Source organism: Patiria miniata, unplaced genomic scaffold, assembly GCF_015706575.1.
Source record: "Patiria miniata isolate m_02_andy unplaced genomic scaffold, ASM1570657v1 HiC_scaffold_29, whole genome shotgun sequence".
Taxonomy (NCBI): Eukaryota; Metazoa; Echinodermata; class Asteroidea; order Valvatida; family Asterinidae; genus Patiria; species Patiria miniata.
In genome coordinates, this window is record NW_024037068.1 from 20,054,716 (window position 1) to 20,074,125 (window position 19,410).

Genomic DNA, 19,410 nt, shown 5'->3' on the forward strand with positions numbered 1-19,410 from the left:
AAGGCTGATTGCCCACAATTTTAGAGTAGCCCGCCCTCAGTTGTCCAATTGTAGAAATCTCGTACGAGATACGTGGCCAAAGCCAGCGCTGCAGTCTTGTTCACTTGTTTTCAACCCAAAATAACCTTCATAAACAGCTTTTTTCAACACATTTTCCAAAATGGTATGAAAAGTGGGTTTTGTTTTCGTTCATTTGTTGATTAGAATTGCAACCGCATGAAGGCTTTACGCCAGAATCGATTGTTTTGTTTGGAAATATGGTGTTGATCATTAATGTTACACGCGCGCACACACCACCTGTCACTGTGGTTATTGATATTGAACCGATTGTTATCCGTCTATTTCCGACAGAACGAACTTACGAAGTTACAACACTTTGAGGCCTAACTTTTTGAATGCTTCACACTCCTAGTTTTATACGTTTAATTTTAGAATACATAGACTAACATGATTATCCGGTTTGCACAGTTTTGAAAATTTATTTGTCTTCTCTTTTTGTTGTTTATGCAATTGTTTGTTGTGCTGAGATTGAACAGATTTTGTTTAATGTTAGCCCCGCCCCAAGAGGGGGGAGGAGGAGGAGTAAGGGGTGAGCGTGAGCTGAGTGCACACGATGGTCTGTGTGCCTCTTCCACTTTTGAAAAGTGTGCAAAATCGTGACAAAAAAAATACCCCTTTAAAATTAGATAGTGGATATTTTGCCGAAGGTAATGACGGCAAACTAACGTTTACTAAAGGTTTGCCGGCGGCAATCCATATCAACAGAGGGCGCTGTACTCTTTAAGATAGGGCTGAATTATAAGATGTATTAAATTCCCACCAAAAGTTGTGAAGCACGTTTGGTGTAGTGGTTAAGCAAAGGCTTTAGTGAGCGGGATGACTCGGGTTCGATCCCTATCCCCGCCACATTTTTAAGGTTTTTTTCCCATCCCCAAATAAATAAGAATATTCTTCTTTAATTATTTTAACATGTCTCAAAGTCAAATATTTTATTGCAGAGTATTACATTTTCTTTTTCAGATTTGTGGCTCTGGAGGATTTTTTTGAAAAGGGAAATAAAGTCCGAAATTATAAAATGGTCTGAATCCCATCTTGTGAATACGAGTTTACAACGATAATACTGGCATGGAGCCAGACTGAAATTTGTCACCGGAAAATGTTTAAGTACAAAAAAACAGTAACTGCGCATGTTCAGTGCATATCCGGCAAACTAACGTTTACTAAAGGTTTGCCGTCTCCGACAAAATATCCACTGCCTTAAAATTAACATCTTTACTTAACATGCTTAAGACTTAACACTGGGCTCTTTTGTCACTTGACTTTACCCTGTGTACAAAAACAACAGACCTCGACATGACGGCCAAAGTTATACAATCGTAACTTTAAAAATTACAGTCACAGGTTGCAAAAATAAAATTTACCCATCATTGGCCCTAGGCCTACCACCTAAAAATCAATGAAATCGGACAAGTCCTGAAGATATATCGCTAAAAATGCGACGCAATGCCCAAGGTCCATTCACGGTGCGTATATACATGTATTATAACTCTGTGTACTTATCCACGGACAATCTGATCATAGCACTTGGGCCCGACTTCATGGACTTTTCTTGACTCGGGCGAAAGTACCAACTCCTTTTTTTCCTGTTACCGTACATTCTGATGGATGAAAAATGCACCGCGTGGAATTTTTTTCAATCGGGAATCTCTCATAAACTTCGTGTGAAATCCACATCGATCGGCCATTTCGTAAATGTACACAACGTCAAAATAGAAATTGTGATGAAAATACAGGCAGAAGAGATTGTGCATCCAACTGCATGTCGGTAACAAGCCAAATTAGACAAGTGAGCTCCACTTCAGAAATGTTCATGATATTCTGATGTCTGTGAGCCAACGAAAATGTACAGTTTCAGATCAATGTTTTGAGTACTGAAAAAACAATTGCCCAATATATTTTTTAGAGAACTGTGACTTTAAACCTGTTGTTGTTGTTCTGTGTTTCATTGCAGACGCTGTAGTCATTGCTTGAAGGCAAATAGTATCATACCTATTTATTACTACAGTGTCCCTTTCGTGCCTTTACAACCACAGATACAGGGTTTTTTTTTTTGCGAAAAACGCGGCTGACATAATCCATATCGTACAGGCTGATTTCTACATGTGATACATGTTCATGCCCAGGCTAAAATTGTCCCCTTTTTTTTCGCATGAAGATACAAAGAGATGACCGTAGTGTGCTGAGAGATGTCAAATTCATATCTTTTTTGAAAACCTACAAGTTTTTCCGTTCTCTTTTCCCCCCAGGTGCTCCTCGCGGCAGCCGTCTGCACCAAGAGCGGTAAGCCCCTCCTCTCCCGTCAGTTCGTGGAGATGACCCGGGCGCGCATCGAGGGCCTCCTAGCGGCCTTCCCTAAACTCATGAACACGGGCAAGCAGCACACCTTCGTGGAGACAGAGAGCGTGCGCTACGTCTACCAGCCCCTGGAGAAGCTATACATGCTGCTCATCACCACTAAGACCAGCAACATCCTAGAGGATCTGGAAACGCTCAGGCTCTTCTCCAGAGTGGTAATTACAATTTAGTCTTCAACCCTGACTCCCTAGGCCTTTTTGCCAGGATGTAGCCTCAATCCTGCAAAATCCTCAAATTGGCCTCATAGAAAAACAGCATATAGCCTCAATCCTGCATATATTGATATATTTATGCATGGCTGAGCAAAAACAACACAAGGTCCAGCTCAAGACCTTGACAAAGTCCGAAATCCCCCCTAGGTCAAGCGTAAGTTTGCATCATTCTTAACCGAACTCAACCCATCAACCCCCAACGGCATGTTTTGTTGGAATCTGTCAGGATGAGTACAGTACCCCTAAACGTCTTTTAGGACACACCTCTAGAATCAAAGTCAGAAATATGTGTTGTGCAGTTTCCCATATATTTGGTGTTAGAATTGGCCAGGATGGGTATGGTTCCCAATAAATCATGCTATGGAGTTAGTTGAATGGCACATTAAAAAAAAAAATTAAGAGGTAACAGGGACAGAAAAAATGTTACAATGTGGACCCTAAATTTATAGAATATATTAAGTTGACGGTTGCACAATGTAGCAAATCTCTTTTGTGAGTTTGTGAGGTTCTGAAAAGAACCAGGAAATCTCAACATTTCGGACAGTATAATCTGCATAAATGCATACACGAAGTCCTAGTTTTCATAACATTCATGAGCCAAAAATGTAAAAAAAAATCTTTTCACCCTCCCTCCTCCTCTGACCAATCCTCAGATTCCCGAGTACTGTCGCGCCATGGAGGAATCGGAGATCCTAGACCACTCGTTTGAGGTCATCTTCGCCTTCGACGAGATCGTGGCGCTGGGTTACCGGGAGAACGTCAACCTTGCCCAGATCCGCACTTTCACCGAGATGGACTCGCACGAGGAAAAAGTGTTCCAAGCCGTCAGACAGGTACGTTGCTAACGACACTTGGTATGTACCTTGTAATTAACCCTAACTCCCTAGGCCTTCTTGCTAGGATGTAGCCTCAATCCTGCAAAATCCTCCAATTGGCCTCATGGAAAAATAGCATATTTAGCCTCAATCCTGCAAATTGAATATGGTCCGTGGAGGGGTGGCCACTGCCTGAATCCTGCAAAATCCTGTGGCAGTGACTGTCAATATGTTTAGGCTTGGCCAGTGACATCCTGGAGCAGTGCGGAGGATTTCAAGTATTATCAAGGACTAAATTTATGCTAGGCTAAACATAAACAACACAAGGTCCGGCCCAAGACCTTGGCACAATGCGTCCTCCGAAATCAGCAAAGCACTTTTGTAACCTCAATCCTGCAAAATTCCTCCAATCTGCAAAAAGGATTTTGGAGGATTCAGGCCGGTTAGGATTAACGAATAAAGATCAAACTTGTACTAATATCCTGTGAAATTGTTCCTTCTGTCTTGTAAGCATTTAGAAGGTCCTTTCCAACGTTCAGTCAGTTGAGTGATTTTAGAAAATAAGGAGTTCTATAGACGCAATCGTGTTTCGTGATAAATATGTTGTGCATGGTTGTTTTTCATGGTTTGAAAAGTGTAATATCCACTGAGCTGAAACTTCATCAGGTTAGGTTTTGAACGTTCCACTTTGGATTTTGAGTGGGGATATTATTGGAAACGAACAAAATGCATGAAAAGCAAAATATATGCCTTTGAATAGCTTGTGATGGACTTGACCAACGGTTTCCTTGTTCGTTTGTAGACCCAAGAGAGAGAAGCCAAACAAGAGATGCAGCGGCGTGCCAAGGAACTCCAGCGCAGCCGACGGGAAGCGGAGAAGAGCGGCCGGCGAGGCGTGGGTTTCAGCGGGGGCTTCGGCTCGTCCTCGCGCGGCGGCGACATCACGCCCGTCGTGTCCGATCTCCCAGCTGAGAAACCCAGGCCCTCAGCTGCCCCGATAAAGTAAGTGACAGTGACGAAAATAGTATTGATGATGAGATTCATGATGACGTTCAGTTGAGAACTCGTGCCATTGGTGACAGTGAAAAGGAAATAAACTGAGACCGATGCCGAGGTTAACTTTTGTGACAAATAACAATTTAAGTGAAAATGACAAATGGGCAATTCCACGGAATTACAGACCTAAATGCAAAAACTTCAAAAAAATTCAAATGCCACAAATGAAACATGGATATCGTTTTGGAGCTTATTAACTGTATTTTATTGAAATATAGTTTATTCCTAACAGTGTTCAATATTAAGTAAAACCTGTAATATTTACACACAAAAATCCATTTGTCTGAGTACGTCAAACCGATTTTGACTACAGCAAAAAAAGTTGGATGAATAATTTCTCGTTTAGATCATTGAAGTAGTAACTAAAATGATATACAGTGCGAGTCAAAAAAGCGAAACCCAAATGTCAGGACTATTGTTTTAGTGAAGTTCTGCATGTAGCACTTTCTAAATCTAGGATATGAAAGCCCAATTCAAAAGCTTTCTTTTAGTACAAGAATCATTCAAATCACTCATGTACTTTTTAAACGCAACCACCGTTTTAAAGTTCTGTCCACAGATCACAAAAAAGGTGTGCGTTCTTTCAGCAAAATGAAAACAATTCACACACATCCCTATGTGATTTGTTTTCGTTTTGCTGAAAGAACACTTACCTTCTTGTGATCCGCAGACAGAACTTTAAAACGGTGGTTGTGTTTACAATTCCGTAACTTTAAAAGTACATAAGTGATTTGAATGATTCTTGTACTAAAAGAAAGCTTATGAATTGCGCTTTTATATCCTAGATTTATGAAAGTGCTACATGCAGAACTTCACTAAAACAATGGTCCCGACATTTGGGTTTCGCTTTTTTTGACTCACCCTGTATTTTATCAGGATCAAAATTCACTTTTGTGTGTGTGTTGACGTTCAGGTCCAGCGGCACGGGCAAAGCCATGAAGCTGAGCAGTAAGACCAAGGACGTGGACAGCTTCGTCAGCAAGCTACGCACCGAGGGGCAAGACGTCATGACCTCCTCCACCAAATCCAAACAGTCTGCGAGTATCGCCAAGACCAGCACGCCGGCCAGCCAGAAAGAAAGGTATGGCAGTTTACTCCACGAGGAGATGTTGGAAAGTTTTTTTCTGGTCTTAGAGAGCAGTGTCCCGCCAAGCTTTCAGAGGCACCCCCAAGCTTCAAAAGTTGCCCGCCATGCTTTAATAAAAAAAAGAAAAAAATAATAAAAAAGGCAAACAAGTAGGACTACCCTTAACCTCCAGGGTATATTTTGGCCAGAAACTCTGCCAAAAGCAGTAACATGCAACACTTGTCAAACTGACAAGCCTGCCCATTGCAGCAATCCATCAGGTCAAAAGTCTCAAGGCCAAACTGCCTCAGAGTCCCTTGGTCACTGATGTATTAAAAAAAGATGATGCTGAGCCAGTATTTTACTTAACTGTTAGTGTTACTGTGTTAGAAATGGCCTGAAAGCTGTTATCCATACATAAATTGCATGTTCATCTGCAAATAGTGCCTCCTAGCATATAGCGCCCCCCTCCCCCTTTGCTTTTTGACGGCGCACCGACCTTTAATAAGTTGGAGAACAACGAGAGAGCCAGCCTGGGTGTCCTCTTTCTACTATGTCACGACTGACTGACTCGCTGACTGACTCACTGATTGTCACTTGTGAGCCGGGCAGTGCTATTGTATAGGATCACACCATAACACTGATAAATGGGGTAAATCTGGTCCAGTGTGTAGACCAGATGCATGAAAAGACTTCCAATGAATAGCCATTCGGAACCAATTGAGTAGAATGGTGTGCACTCTGGGACCAGCTTTCTAAACTTGCTTTGACTTGTTTTGCTTCTTACTAATAAGTATGTCTCAAAGATACTTTGACGTGAAGTTCGCCCCAAACTAAAACAGAAAAAAAACTGTGTGACCAGATTCTGCCAAATGAGTCTTAAAGCCAGAATTTCACATTGTTTTCACAAACTGTATAGCCTTGATGCCAAGGCTGTGCATCATCAGCGGGCGCGCATCACTGCCATAACTTACCCGGCTCTGGTCACATGTACACACACGGCGAAATCCCAATCCGTCGTATGAAACCTACAATGTATACTCAAACTATGCCACATTATACGGTACGTACATGTATACACAGTACTGAGCACGTACAAGGAAAAGACAAAGCATTGTCCTCGAGAGTATAGTAAAACACGGCTGTGTGTACAGTACTGAGCACGTACAAGGTAGGAGTGCGCATTTACAAGTAGTGCAGGAATCGTGTACCCGATTGAAGAAAAAAAAGCGGGTTCCCGTTACAGAAACCCAGCCCCAAAATTTAAATCTCGGAAGGTGCTGTACAGATTGTCCATAAAGTTCTGCACAATAATGCTACCACATCAGTGCATTGATACAACAAGACACAAGTGCATACAGTGAGCTCAATTAACTCATCGCGGTAGAATCGCGTCAACACAGCTTGTGAAATATCGTCCAATTACATGATATTCAAATGGATACGGAACACACAAAATCTGAGACAAACAAAACTTAGTGTACAAAAACTCCATAGGGTTGTCTTAGGGGCGTGGCTAACTCGCAAACGGCGCTTGGTCAATAGGCCTGCACGTAAGTTATAAGTTGTATTTTCGCAAGCTTCATGAACGTGAATCTGTTTTGTTTTTCATTTAGCCTGGTTTCCATTTTGAAAATTCTCTACGAATGACTTTCGAAACCTTTCTTTGTCATTGTCTGAGAACTTACTAAGTAAGATGTCAAGTCGGTTATTGGTACCCGATTCCATAATCTGGAACCAGTTCCTGACATCTGCAGTCGGTTACTCAAGTACACAGTTCCGATGCACAGCCATAGTACAAGCATGCATAATTCAATTTTTTGGTCACCAAGTCGTAATCCTGTGCCTGTGCACATTGTCACCAGGCCTTTATACTTTTGATTGTAACCTTGCTCCCACAGTGTGCACCTGCGCATTGAGGAGAAGATGGCCGTGACCGCCGGCCGGGAAGGAGGTTTACAGACCCTTGACGTGCACGGACTGATTGCACTGAATATTACGGACAAGAACGACCAGGTGGGAAGAATCAAAGTGGGCATCGCAAACAATGATGACAAGGGAGCGCAGCTACTGGTAAGTGAAGACCGCGCCATTTTTATTAGACTTTTGTACATATTTATGAGCCAAACGTGTTTCTTTTCCACGTAGAAGACAAACGATATTACGCACGTATTTTGCAAAAAACATATGTTACCCCTTCAGGGTTGTTATCGATCAAAATTATGACTAATTGTAGTGTTTGAGAAAGTAAGGTGGGATAGAAATGAGGCCTGGGCGTTTTCAGGTTGGATTTGAATAGATTCGATTCTAAAAACAAATTTTAAGAATTGATTTCCAGTAACAATTCAATTCTCCCAAGAAAAGATTCCAGACTTTTCATAACAAATTTTATGTCACTTGACATGCCCATATTTGTGGAAGATTTTAATTTTTACAAGATGTATAAATTCCTTTTTATTTACACTAGGGATTCAGTACTGATTTTCATTAGTGGAATTATGGTGGTTTTCCCTCCAAAATTAATAATGATAAAAAAGGGGCTTAGTTCGGAGCGCCATTTTTGAATGGTTACGGTGTCCAAATCGTGCGTGCTGGTATGTTGGTCCGAACCCTGACAGGAAGCATGGTTTTTGCATTCTTAGGCAAGACACTTTACTGCAATTGCCTCTCTCCACCCTGGAATTTGAATGGGGACTTGTGAGGGTAGAGACCAGATTGCGCTGAACAGGGCAAAATAATTGCGAAGCGCTTTCAGACTTTGTTGGAAAGCGCTACATTAGCACCACATTTTTATTAGTAGTATTATTAGTTTCTTCTTATTTTATTGAGGCTCATGCACAAAATAGATTGATGCCTGTTGAAGTGTTGACAAACGCTATGATTTTCCTTTGGGAACTAGACACAATGGTCACCATGCCACTTGGTATTCTCTTTTCCAGACTCATCCAAACGTAGACAAGAAACTCTTCCAGTCGGAGTCCTATATCAGCATGAAGAATCCAGCCAAGCCCTTCCCACTGAACACCGACGTTGGCGTCTTGAAATGGAGACTAACAACCCAGGACGAAAGCCTCATGCCACTATCAAGTAAATTTAAATTTGTTGTTTCTTTTGTTTTTCCCTCTTTTTTTCATCTTTTTCGTCTTCTTCTTTTGAATTTTTTTTTTGGGGGGGGGGGGATTTTCAACTTAAATTCCAACTTGTACTCTGGCCAATTGTAATTTATAGAAAGAGGCTGATGACTTTTTTTTTCTTAACAAATCAGAGAAGGGATTTCTCTATTTTATCACTAAAAGCGTCCCGTTGTATTTGACGTAATTTGTTTCTGAAACATCTTCAGATCCTAATATAGATCCTAATTCTTCAAACAAAAATACTTTGCCGTGCGCTAGCAAGTATATGGTTGTCTTCCAAGATCGATTGATTTCTTTTTCGTTAAAATTTTGATTAATCAAAGGGTTGATTTATTCCTACAGCCGTTTTCACGAAACAGTGCTTAAGTTAAACCTTGCATTGTTGCCAGCTGTGCAATAAACTTACGATCGATTTTTACAAAACGTAGCATAGCTACCCGTTTTAATAAAATCTAAACGTCTTGGCCGAGGATAATAACAGCATTTTTGACTGCTGTTTGTATATGTCTTGTTTCGGTCACGAAGCACTCATTGAATCACCTCCGCCCGCCATTTTGAAAAAATTAATTTTGTCCGATTTTTTTCAGAATCATGTGGCAACACTAAAGATTCTGTCACAAGTAAAATAGCTATTCATTTACTTAAAACACAAAGATATCTGTGTCTTGTATCAACCGTGATAAATGGTGCAACGACAGGCTCCATGACGATCACGATTTGCTGGTAAAATGGAAGGATTCTGGACCATTAGAATAATTCGAATATATGAAACTGACCAATCAACGCAGGCCTACTATGCCACATTTATTAAAAATGGACACTTTTTCTCCTTTTTTTCCCCTCGTAGTTAATTGCTGGCCCTCTGAAAACAACAAGAACGGCTGTGACGTCAACATTGAGTACGAATTGCAACAAGAAGACATGGAACTACAAGATGTGGTCATCACTATTCCATTAATGTAAGCAATCTGCTAAGCCATTTTAAAGGCACATAGGATCGTTTGCTTTTCCATGCATTAGTTCGTTTCCAATAATGACACCACTCAAAACATATTAAGCTGTTCATGTTTCAGTTGAAAAGAAATTTATGAAAACCATGCACAACTTTTTGATCATGAAGCACGAATTTGTTAATAGAACTCTTTACTTCCAACAATCAGTCAATGGACTAATCAACAATCAGTCAATCGACTGATTGTTGGAAATCACCTACATTTCTTGCAGGCATGCAACATTTCCTCGGATCTGCTGATTTCCTCGTTTTTGACTTCTCATGAATGCCATTGCAAATTGAAAAACACTGTACACAGTCTTGTGTGGTTTGAAGTTTCCTCGTTTTTTCCAAGTTCTCAGTTGCATGCCTGTTCTTGATTTCCTCTAAATGACAGCAAGCCAGACGGAATAATTTCAAGGGGTGTTTAGTACCAGTTTGATCTATAATCCATGTAAGCTTTTTGATAATTATTGGCTAGGTTCTGTTGGGATAAATGCAAATGATCCTATATGCCTTAGACATTTCAATATACTTTGCAACAAGGCATTATTCACTGATATTAGCGGGAAAAAATTCCATTATGTAATTATGTTATGACAAATGACGATATAGGATATAATCGTGTGTACCTTGCGCGGTGCCCACGGTGCCCACTCGGACCAATTTGTGCACTGCAACTTTCTTGAGTGCCGATGAAGCACTGAATCCGTAATGAAAATTTGGACATTCTCTCGCGCTCACAGGTCCGGCTCTGGCGCCCCCATTGTCGGCGAGATAGACGGCAACTCGCGCTACGACCACCGCCGCAGCGTGCTGGAGTGGTCGCTGCCGGTGATCGACGCCACCAACAAGAACGGCAGCCTGGAGTTCAGCGTGGGGGGACACCCCGACGATTTCTTCCCTGTCTCGGTCGCGTTCATCTCACGGAAGTCATACTGTGATATCCAGGTAAAAAAACGAGACAGACAAAAACCCATATGCTAAAATGGTGTTCAACATGCTTGTTATACTCTGAGCCAGTATCGAATCAAATTGATTCCAAACTTGGACTTGAATCCCGACTCCTCTTTTTGCTGGTCCCAGAGAGCCAGCCTAGTGTCCTGACTCGCTGACTGACTCGCTTTCACGTTTGACTTATACTTGTTGTGGACTGGTGAAGAGAGCCGGGCAGTGCTATTGTATAGGATCACCCCATTGTGTAGTAAAGTCTTCCAGTGAATACAGTGAAACGCCGTTATACCGAACACCGCTATACCGAACATCACCCTTGGCTCCCGATTTTTGTGTACAAAACACACTGAGCATTTTTGTTTGAAAATGTCAGTGCAAAAAAACCTAAATCTATGGCGTAAATCAAGGACTATTTGGGCCATTTTTAATTCCCCAACGTCAAACGACCATTGCTTACATCAGGCTTTATGTTGAAGAGTGACAGGTGGCTATTATTTCCCCAAGGAATAGAAGGGAAAAGCCACCAGTTGATGTAGGTTTAAGATGAATCGTGGACAAGTTTCGCAACTCCGCCTGCGGAGTGATAAATGCCACTTCACCATAACAATTGTCAAAAGAGGGTGCTGTGATATGTGAAAACCTCAAGCCACCCAGCCTTAAGCTATCGGCGCACCAGCGGCTTACAATCGCTATACGAAACGACTGCTATTACGAACAATTTCTGTGGATCCCGCGATGTTCGTTATAGCGTTCCACTGTGGCTGTTTTGATTCAATTGAATAGAATTTTTGTGAGCTCTGGGACCAGCTTAACTAAAACTTGCTAAGTCTTATTTTTGTTTTTGTCGTTTAACCCTTCAGGTTACGGATGTACTAACGCTGGATAGTGAGCAGCCGGTCAAGTACTCCACGGATGCGGCCGTCCTTGTGGAGAAGTACGAAATTGTGTAAAGATGTCCGCAAAAGCACAATTATAAAAATTTGAAGATAAAAAAAAATGTTTCAGGTGTTTTAGGACACCAAGTTGAAAGCCGACCCTTTGTATTACCAAGATGATAACATTTGCGATGATTTGGGAAGTCCTTCGTTTAGCTTGGCTCCAGTGACTTTGACCAGAGTATCTTCTGTCTGAACGTGAACTTCCACGACCGCGCGCAGCCCTGTCATGTCTGAGTAATTTGAAAGTGATCGGTACCCTGCTGAACTGTGCCACAGGTTGGCATTACGTGCAGGTGTTGTCGACCAGTGCATTGTTGGCTGTGTTTGGACATGTCAGACTTCTTTACCTGAGTTTGATCTCCGTGCACAAGTACCCCCTCAACGGTTACAAGGAGAGAGTTGGGGGAGACCACTGGGAAGGACTCATTTGAGTGCATTACTGACAGTGCCTGTCGCTCACGCAAAAAAACCTACGGGTTTGCGCGCATTCAGATAAATGTTAGTCCTACATTCTTCGCGCAATGCATGCTTGAACCAGTATGCGCTTCCAGTATGTCCCTCCCCTGGAGCTCTCGCGACTGGTGACAAAGCGCCCTCTAATGTTCACGCACACAGGGTCCTTTAGCAAAGTGCATGCGCTTTACACTTGCGTGGGGCCTGGAAGTCATAAAAACATGTAGCCGCCATCTTGGATAATAAAAAGGGTCAAAGCTGCTCACTAAAATAGTTGATTCGGAGGGTCCATCTTGTGTTTTTTTTCCCCCCTAAAATATCTAACAAACGAAACACTGGGATATTTGAAGATAAACTCCATGTAGACACTAATATACCTCATACGTATTCATGAAGTCTAACTGTTCCATTCACCGTCATGTGCAAGTCGCTAGTTTTGCAATTGATCAAGTTCGCACGCAAGGATTCATGCACAGGGTAAATACGCATGCGCAGTCCGCTAGCGCAAAGGTTACCTGTGCGATGGTCTACTACGCATGTGCTTTTGTGGAGCTGTCGCGCGGGGAGTGTCCACACACACAGATATTCCACTTGCTACATAGCATGGTTGCATATGCAAGGCAACGTTTTGCTGAGAAAGCTGATACATGTACGTAACTCGACAAAGTCTTGGTGAAATGTATGAGGTGTAGTAATACAAATATATCACGGTTTAGTTCGGGGGTGGATAGGTTATATTAGCTCCCCCTAATACGGAAGTGCGCTGAGGGAACTAGTTTGTCAACTTCCAGTACCTCGGGGAGCTAATATACAAATATTGGCTGTGCACAGCAAGATAGCAAAAATAGCAACTACCATGTGGCTTGCTCTCGGCCAATCAAGATACAGAATCTGTGGGCGAGGTGTTATAGTATTGACTATCCACCATCAAACCGGGATATATCTGTATACTAGTCTAAAGGGGAAAACTGGCATATGGTCAATAGCATACGGAAAGATTTTACTATTTTAGGAGCCACTGTGTATAAAAGCAACTATGTCTTAAATTCTAAATTTTGTATAATATATCATGATATTAATGTTTAGGTAAGGAGGCCATTTAGTCAAGACTAAGGCCCCCCCAAAAAAGTCTCCGGTTTCTGGTATTCGCGCGCGTCCCCGTAGCAATGCGCGTCGGCAAAATGAAAAGGGTTTTATTTTCAATGAAAGATGATGTCTCACAACCGCCAAACTCACTGGTTTGACTGGCATCCTGCTGCTGCACAATTTTAACGTGTTTTTAGATTGGGTTATGGTCGAGAATAAGCTTTATGTGGCCTCTCTGGACTCCCATATATTTGCACTAAGTTTAGTCGGGCACCATTTGCAGTCATCAGCCGACATTTGAAGCAAAAAAATCAGGTAAAAAAAAAAAAGCCGGGTCGCCGCACCACTTTTTGGGAGAGCTCCATACCAGAAACCGGAGACTTTTTTTTGTTTGGCCTAAAACTCCCTTTTTCTTTAAAACAAGTCGTCAGTTGCCTTATTTAATTTTTATTTCATATTTGAAAAAAAGTACTTTGAGAATCCCTTATCGCTTCTATTTTGTTTAGTTTATTTGTCAGCAAAATACCAGTAACGACTGTTATACACAATGGACTATTTTGATTTATTTTAATATTAAATGAATTAACCCTCCCCCTAAATATGAGTGGTTTGGTCCACATCAATGTCTCATTAAACCATATTCCAAACTGAGGAAAGGTCTGTGCCACTTTTGCTTTGAGGGGTGCAACAGGGCTTTCACCAACCCTGTTTTGTAAATTCCATCTGGCGACCGAGTTATGGACAATTTGTATTTTATTCACGTCACTTTTTAAAACCTTGTAAAAAATAGTGAAGGTTTGCGGTAACGCCATGTAGAAAAATCTTTTGGAAAGATGTGTGATTCTGAAAAGAACATACTAAAGTTATTTGCAGGAGGCCTTTCTATTTCCACTTACGAAAGACATTCCTAATCATCTTCACCACAATACACCTCAATCGCTGCCACCGCCATGCAGGTGCCAAAAACTCCTCACCAACTACTCTTGTTACAACTCGGTGTTGGTAACATTTTGCAGGACTTGCCTACTAGGGAAGGGATCTGTTAATAAAGGCATAGCGAGTAGAAAAATACTTCAAGAAGTTGTTTGTGGATTTTTTTCATACAAGATGCAGGAAAGATTTCCATATAAGAAGTTCACTAATTTTCCTCTGTATTGACTAACGAGCCCCCATATAGCAATTTCATGTCATCAAAGTCAATTTGAGCAGTGAGAAAATACAAGCATTTTCTTAGAAAACACTTAAAATTTTTCAGTCCAATCTCATAGGGTTTGTACACAGGGTGTTGAGTGAACTTCTTATATGGAAATCTTTCCCAAGATGCACACTGGTTCAACAAATTATGTCAAACTACTTCTGTGCAGTATAATTAACAGACGTAACAACAAAGGGATGGATTTATTGTGACGTCAAGAAAAAAAGGGTCTATAGTCGGCACCAAAAATATATTATCTTCAAGCAATTTGAATCCTTGATAATGATTCGTTGATCCATGGCAACGATCCATGGCAACGATCCATGGCAACAATCCATTGTATATCTTGCCATATACCATGTTCCACATACCACCGTATGTAAACACCGGAAATAATGGACAAGGGACAAAAAAGTTAGGGCGTGAATGAAGTATCAACGATTGACCGAACATCCACATTTGAAATTTGTGTACAAAACCAATGAGAGCTGTTGCTAAAAAGAGTACAAAGAAAGGAATGAGGATTAGTGACAATAGGTGGTCCACGATTGCCGGTGTTTACAAAGATGGGTGCACACAGTGCTGTTATGGGCTACTTCTACTGCACACACTTGTAATGAGATAACCATCTGAAAGTGTGTGTATCTGTGCACATTTGATTTGAAGAAATCAGTTGAAGTTAACGTCGTACTTCTCAATCCATCTTTACTGAACGTCAAAGTTTGCTTGAAGATACATTTGTCGTCTCACTGGCACTCGTCGAAACGGTCGAATGCAGGAAATGTACTGTGTTCCATATGCCATCCATGAGGCCAAATACACAGACGTGCTACATTATTCTGTGTTCCCCTCGTACTCGTGGGATAACCAATAATATCCCACCCATCCCTGGCACTATCTTTCCCAATCCTTTGTACAAAATGTTCCAACGCAACCTCCCTAGAAAGTCTCTGATCCGAATACACAGACACGTTCCATCATACTGGCGTTCCATCTTTCTGTGGGTCCGCACCGGGGCCGTCTGCAACGGCGCCCTCAGGAGACTCCCCGAGCCGCAAATTGTCCAGCGCCTCCCCGAGTTGTGTCATGACGCCCTCCTCGGGCCGGCTCCGCCCCTCTGCGAGGACCCTGGACGCTTTCAGTTCCTGCACCGCCTCGCGCAGCAGCACGTTCACGATCCAGTCCGGGTTCTTCTTTTTGACGGGGCGGAGCGGCGGGTACGGGTTCCCGTGGAATTCTAGGAACGCCATGGCCACGTTGCCCTCTCCGCTGAAGCCGGGAACGCGAAGCAGCTGGGTGTAGTTCTTCTGCTGGTCCCTGAAGCGGGGCGCCAAGACTTTAAAGAGCTTGTGGATTTGCTTCTTGTCCTGTTGAAAATAAGTTCATTTATATGAAATCTTTGAATACGCAAGTACAAAACCCATTATTACCTTCCGAAACTGATCTTCATATCTGAGTATCTTATCAAAGCCGAGGGTAGGTTTCTCACTCTTTGCATGTGGGTGTTGCACCTTACATGTGCAGTAGACACTTGTTATTTAATACAAAGTCAGCCGGACCTAGCCAAAAATGTTTGTTATATCAGAATTTTGTATTAAGAGGAACAACAGTCCCATTCATTGTGCACGTAAAGCACAGTTGGGACCAAGGCTTTATGTTTGTTATAACCAGAATTTTGTATTAACAGTGTATGTGAACAAGAGTCGACTATACACAGAATGTGCACAGTTTTTCACAACTGCAGGGACACACCTTCAAACATCAACCTCCTTGGTCCCTATTTATACAAACTCTTTAGGAAGATCTCCTACCCAGAATTACTTTGTACACACACCTCAAAAGTGCACCTTCGCTCTATCGTGGACCCTATTATCCTCTATATCAATTGTTCAAGGGTCACTATTTAAAGGGAATGTACAACATTTGCTTTTGCTGCAGTTTTCAGAAATAAATGGATTTGGAGGATTAGCATGTTATACAAATATTGTTAAAATGACTTTTTTCATGTTTTGGGCTTGTAGATGTTGGAAAAACCAAGAAAACCAATCCTGTTCTTGCAGTCTTGTTCCCTGACCCCACTTAAGATGAAACGGAGCAATTTATAGACTCTGGAGAATTGTAAGGTCAGAGAATCAGTCTAGCAGACTTGTACCCCTTCCTATGTGTGTAATCAATTGCAAAGAAAATGCGGAATAACTAATTATGAAAATATCAGAGCAGTTTTTGAAAAAAGGCCAGTTTTCTCCAACGCTGGTCGGCCGACCAGCGTTGGAAAAATACCATTTTTCTTGAAAATGTCAGCACACCAGGAGCCACGATTTTACAGGATGCTTTAGACTGTCATTCCCTAACAATCCAGTAAGGTATTTTGTGATAATTTGATAATTTCATTTTGTGATGTTTGCAAATGTTGTATCTTCCCTTTAAATGTGCATACATGTACACTGGCACAACACATACAAAAACTGTTTCTTGCACCCCGATGGAGGTAGGGGGTTTACATTTGTCTTGGAATATCAACTTTCCATTACTCCTTGTAAAACAAAATTCCGTGACTTTCCATGACAGCTTTAAATTTCAGGATTTTCCAGGATTTGTCCATGACTGCGGGAACGCCGATGTGAGTACATATGAGATATCGTTTCGGTTTGCGGTAACACCATGTGGTAATAACTACTGCTTAGAAGATATTAGTTCTGAAAAGAACTTGTCCTGCTTATTATCAACTTTGCTAAGTAGTTTTTTGTTCTGATAAGAACAGTCCTGCTGTAAGTTCTAAACGAACTTGTCTTTGGTCAAGAACTTACAGCAGGACTGTTCTTATCAGAACAAAAAACTACTTAGCAAAGTTGATAATAAGCAGGACAAGTTCTTTTCAGAACTAATATCTTCTAAGCAGTAGTTATTACCACATGGTGTTACCGCAAACCGAAACGATACCGATACCCCACCATGCAAAGCCTCAAATCTTATATACATATGAGATGTTGATGGTGAACTCACCGACAGCCAATAGTCAGCGATCTTCATGGCTTCCTCGTCCGTGTCACCTCTCTTTGCGATGTTAATCAGCTGGAAAAACAGACAAGAAAGAGCACCCACTTTTTTTAATACAAGCTCCAATAAGGAAATGATATTTTTAATGGCGACAGTTATGGAAGTCGTAGCATGTTTGTCAAAGCATTAGTCTTACATCATCGGGCACCTTTATCAAATGGTCTCAGCAGGTAGGACTGGTGTGTTTAATAATGACAGTTCGAGGGCTCTCCTGGTTCGATTCTCATGGATGTTCGGTAAGTGAATAACTGATTAATAAGAGACAAGAAGAGGGAAGGAGAGGGCGAGAGTTGAGGAGGGAAAGTAGAGGAAATAACCATATAGAACGTAACTTTTTGACACTTCAAAACTCATTGAAAAAAGTGAAGTCCGTATATGAAATTCTTTCCTTTATTATCTTATAATGTGTACCTGTATGGCTGTATAATTATAAATGAGCATATGCAGACAATGCCAATGGCAGAGGAAGTGCCGTTACAAGATTGGGGAAAATGTCAGACTGGGACCGTGAGTGCATGAAAACGTGCAAAATTACTACTGACGTTTTTTTACTCACCATTTGGCTAATTAATGCCAACACAACACATACATCAAAATGCTATAGTTGCAAGCATGTCACCTGCAAAATTTGAGACCTTAAATCCAATTTTAAGGCAAGGTTTTGGCAGTTCAAAAACCACCCACGTCAATCTCCATGCTCTGGAAATGGGTGTGTGATTCCCAATGTATTCTGGGTAGGTGTAGGAAGAGCCTTGCAGCTTACTTGTTTTTTAATCAATGGCCAAATGAACATAGCGCCCTCTGCTAAAAAATGAAACATTTTGCATTCACTCAGATCAACAAGAGGGCGCTGTTTTATCTACACGATGAAAATGTTATAGCTGAGGAGTCTTTTTGCACAATGCATTGCAGTACACATCAATGTGATGTCTCACGTATGGATTTCGATAACTCTCTGCAAAATTAGAATTAAAAGCTGAAATTTTGGTGATGCAATGCTCACAACAGCAACTTTGCTAGGCAGAAGTTTCGGGGATTATTGAAGAAACTGCAGTGAGTAAGAAGCTTGCAAATTTGATTCACACTGGTTTTATCATGCAGCACAAAGTTTTGCACGATATGGATACCTTAAGTTTTGGGACTCTTATACACAGTATTGAGAGTCCCAAATTTTCGGACTAGGAAAATGTGTGACCGGTTCACGCTTCAACATGTTCAAATACAATTAAATGAGAGAATGTTGCAACCTGACGCCACTGTTTTTTTTCATATATCATCTCAATAAAGGTCAGTACTAGTCATTGCAAAATGTTGAAAAGACATGAATCTGGGACTGAGAAACATTTCCAATTTAGTTAGAAAATACTTTGAAAATGTACTCGACTGATAGAGTGATAAACATGATAGAGTTTGTACACAATCATGACAATCAAAGACATGGCGTCAGGATGCAACATTCTTTCCAAATTAAAAGTAAAACATTTTGTAAAATGACAGAAAGGGCAGCTACAGTAGTTTGGTACGCAATTCCTTTGTCAACTTACTTGACTAATCTCAATTTCAATTTCAATTTCATCATAATCTCTCTCCCCTCGACATTCACTCCCAATCCCCCCGCTCTCCCCCCCCCCCCAACTTTCAGCCCACTGTCTAACTAAGTGTCTTACCCTCTCGGCATATTTCTGAGTCTCGTGTGCCTTGGCGTACGGAGCCTCGAACCTTTCGTACTTCACCAGTGCCGTGATAAAATGCCGCAACAAATTTAGCCTCTGTTGCGGCCCACCGGCCATCCGCCGGTAAACCTTTCCGTATCTCATCGTTCCCTGCTGATAACTGACGAAATATTTTCTTAAAATCTCTATTTTCCACAATGTTTTCTCCCAAAAAGTAATGATTTCAAACCCCAAATTTGCAAGCGTGCGTTTGCATTGGGATTTTGCACTCACGTTAAAAATAGACGGGCTCCCGGCATTCGGCATGCAGATTGGTCGTAAGAAAGATACTGTGCAAAGTAATTGACGTCTGTGTATATTTCTTT

General features: G+C 41.4%; 2 protein-coding genes across 2 annotated transcripts; one reads left to right on the plus strand and one right to left on the minus strand.

Annotated features, from left to right (window-relative positions):
• Positions 1–35: 35 nt before the first annotated feature.
• On the plus strand, positions 36–13,151 carry LOC119736093 (coatomer subunit delta-like). Its single transcript, XM_038210099.1, has 10 exons — positions 36–163; positions 2,307–2,570; positions 3,281–3,460; positions 4,245–4,444; positions 5,412–5,579; positions 7,466–7,637; positions 8,504–8,651; positions 9,546–9,657; positions 10,436–10,640; positions 11,504–13,151. Exons 1-10 carry the CDS (start codon positions 161–163, stop codon positions 11,591–11,593), a joined length of 1,542 nt encoding a protein of 513 aa, XP_038066027.1. The 5' UTR covers positions 36–160; the 3' UTR covers positions 11,594–13,151.
• A 1,328-nt stretch (positions 13,152–14,479) lies between these two features.
• Positions 14,480–19,354, minus strand: LOC119735806 (39S ribosomal protein L17, mitochondrial-like). Its single transcript, XM_038209747.1, has 3 exons — positions 19,040–19,354; positions 17,319–17,387; positions 14,480–15,682 (listed from the first exon to the last, which is right to left on the minus strand). The coding sequence occupies exons 1-3, from the start codon at positions 19,349–19,351 to the stop codon at positions 15,293–15,295; spliced, it is 771 nt and encodes a 256-aa protein (XP_038065675.1). The 5' UTR covers positions 19,352–19,354; the 3' UTR covers positions 14,480–15,292.
• Positions 19,355–19,410: the final 56 nt, after the last annotated feature.

Bases quoted from the DNA above. Each gene is read 5' to 3' on its own strand.
- LOC119736093 (XM_038210099.1), top strand. The intron at 9,658-10,435 runs GTAAGCAATCTG...TCGCGCTCACAG, and splicing joins GTCATCACTATTCCATTAAT to GTCCGGCTCTGGCGCCCCCA. The intron at 10,641-11,503 runs GTAAAAAAACGA...TTAACCCTTCAG, and splicing joins AGTCATACTGTGATATCCAG to GTTACGGATGTACTAACGCT.
- LOC119735806 (XM_038209747.1), bottom strand. From the start codon at position 19,351: ATGCCGAATGCCGGGAGCCCGTCTATTTTTAACGTGAGTGCAAAATCC. The intron at 17,388-19,039 runs GTAAGACACTTA...CTGTTTTTCCAG, and splicing joins CTCAGAAATATGCCGAGAGG to CTGATTAACATCGCAAAGAG. The intron at 15,683-17,318 runs GTGAGTTCACCA...TATTTTCAACAG, and splicing joins TCGCTGACTATTGGCTGTCG to GACAAGAAGCAAATCCACAA.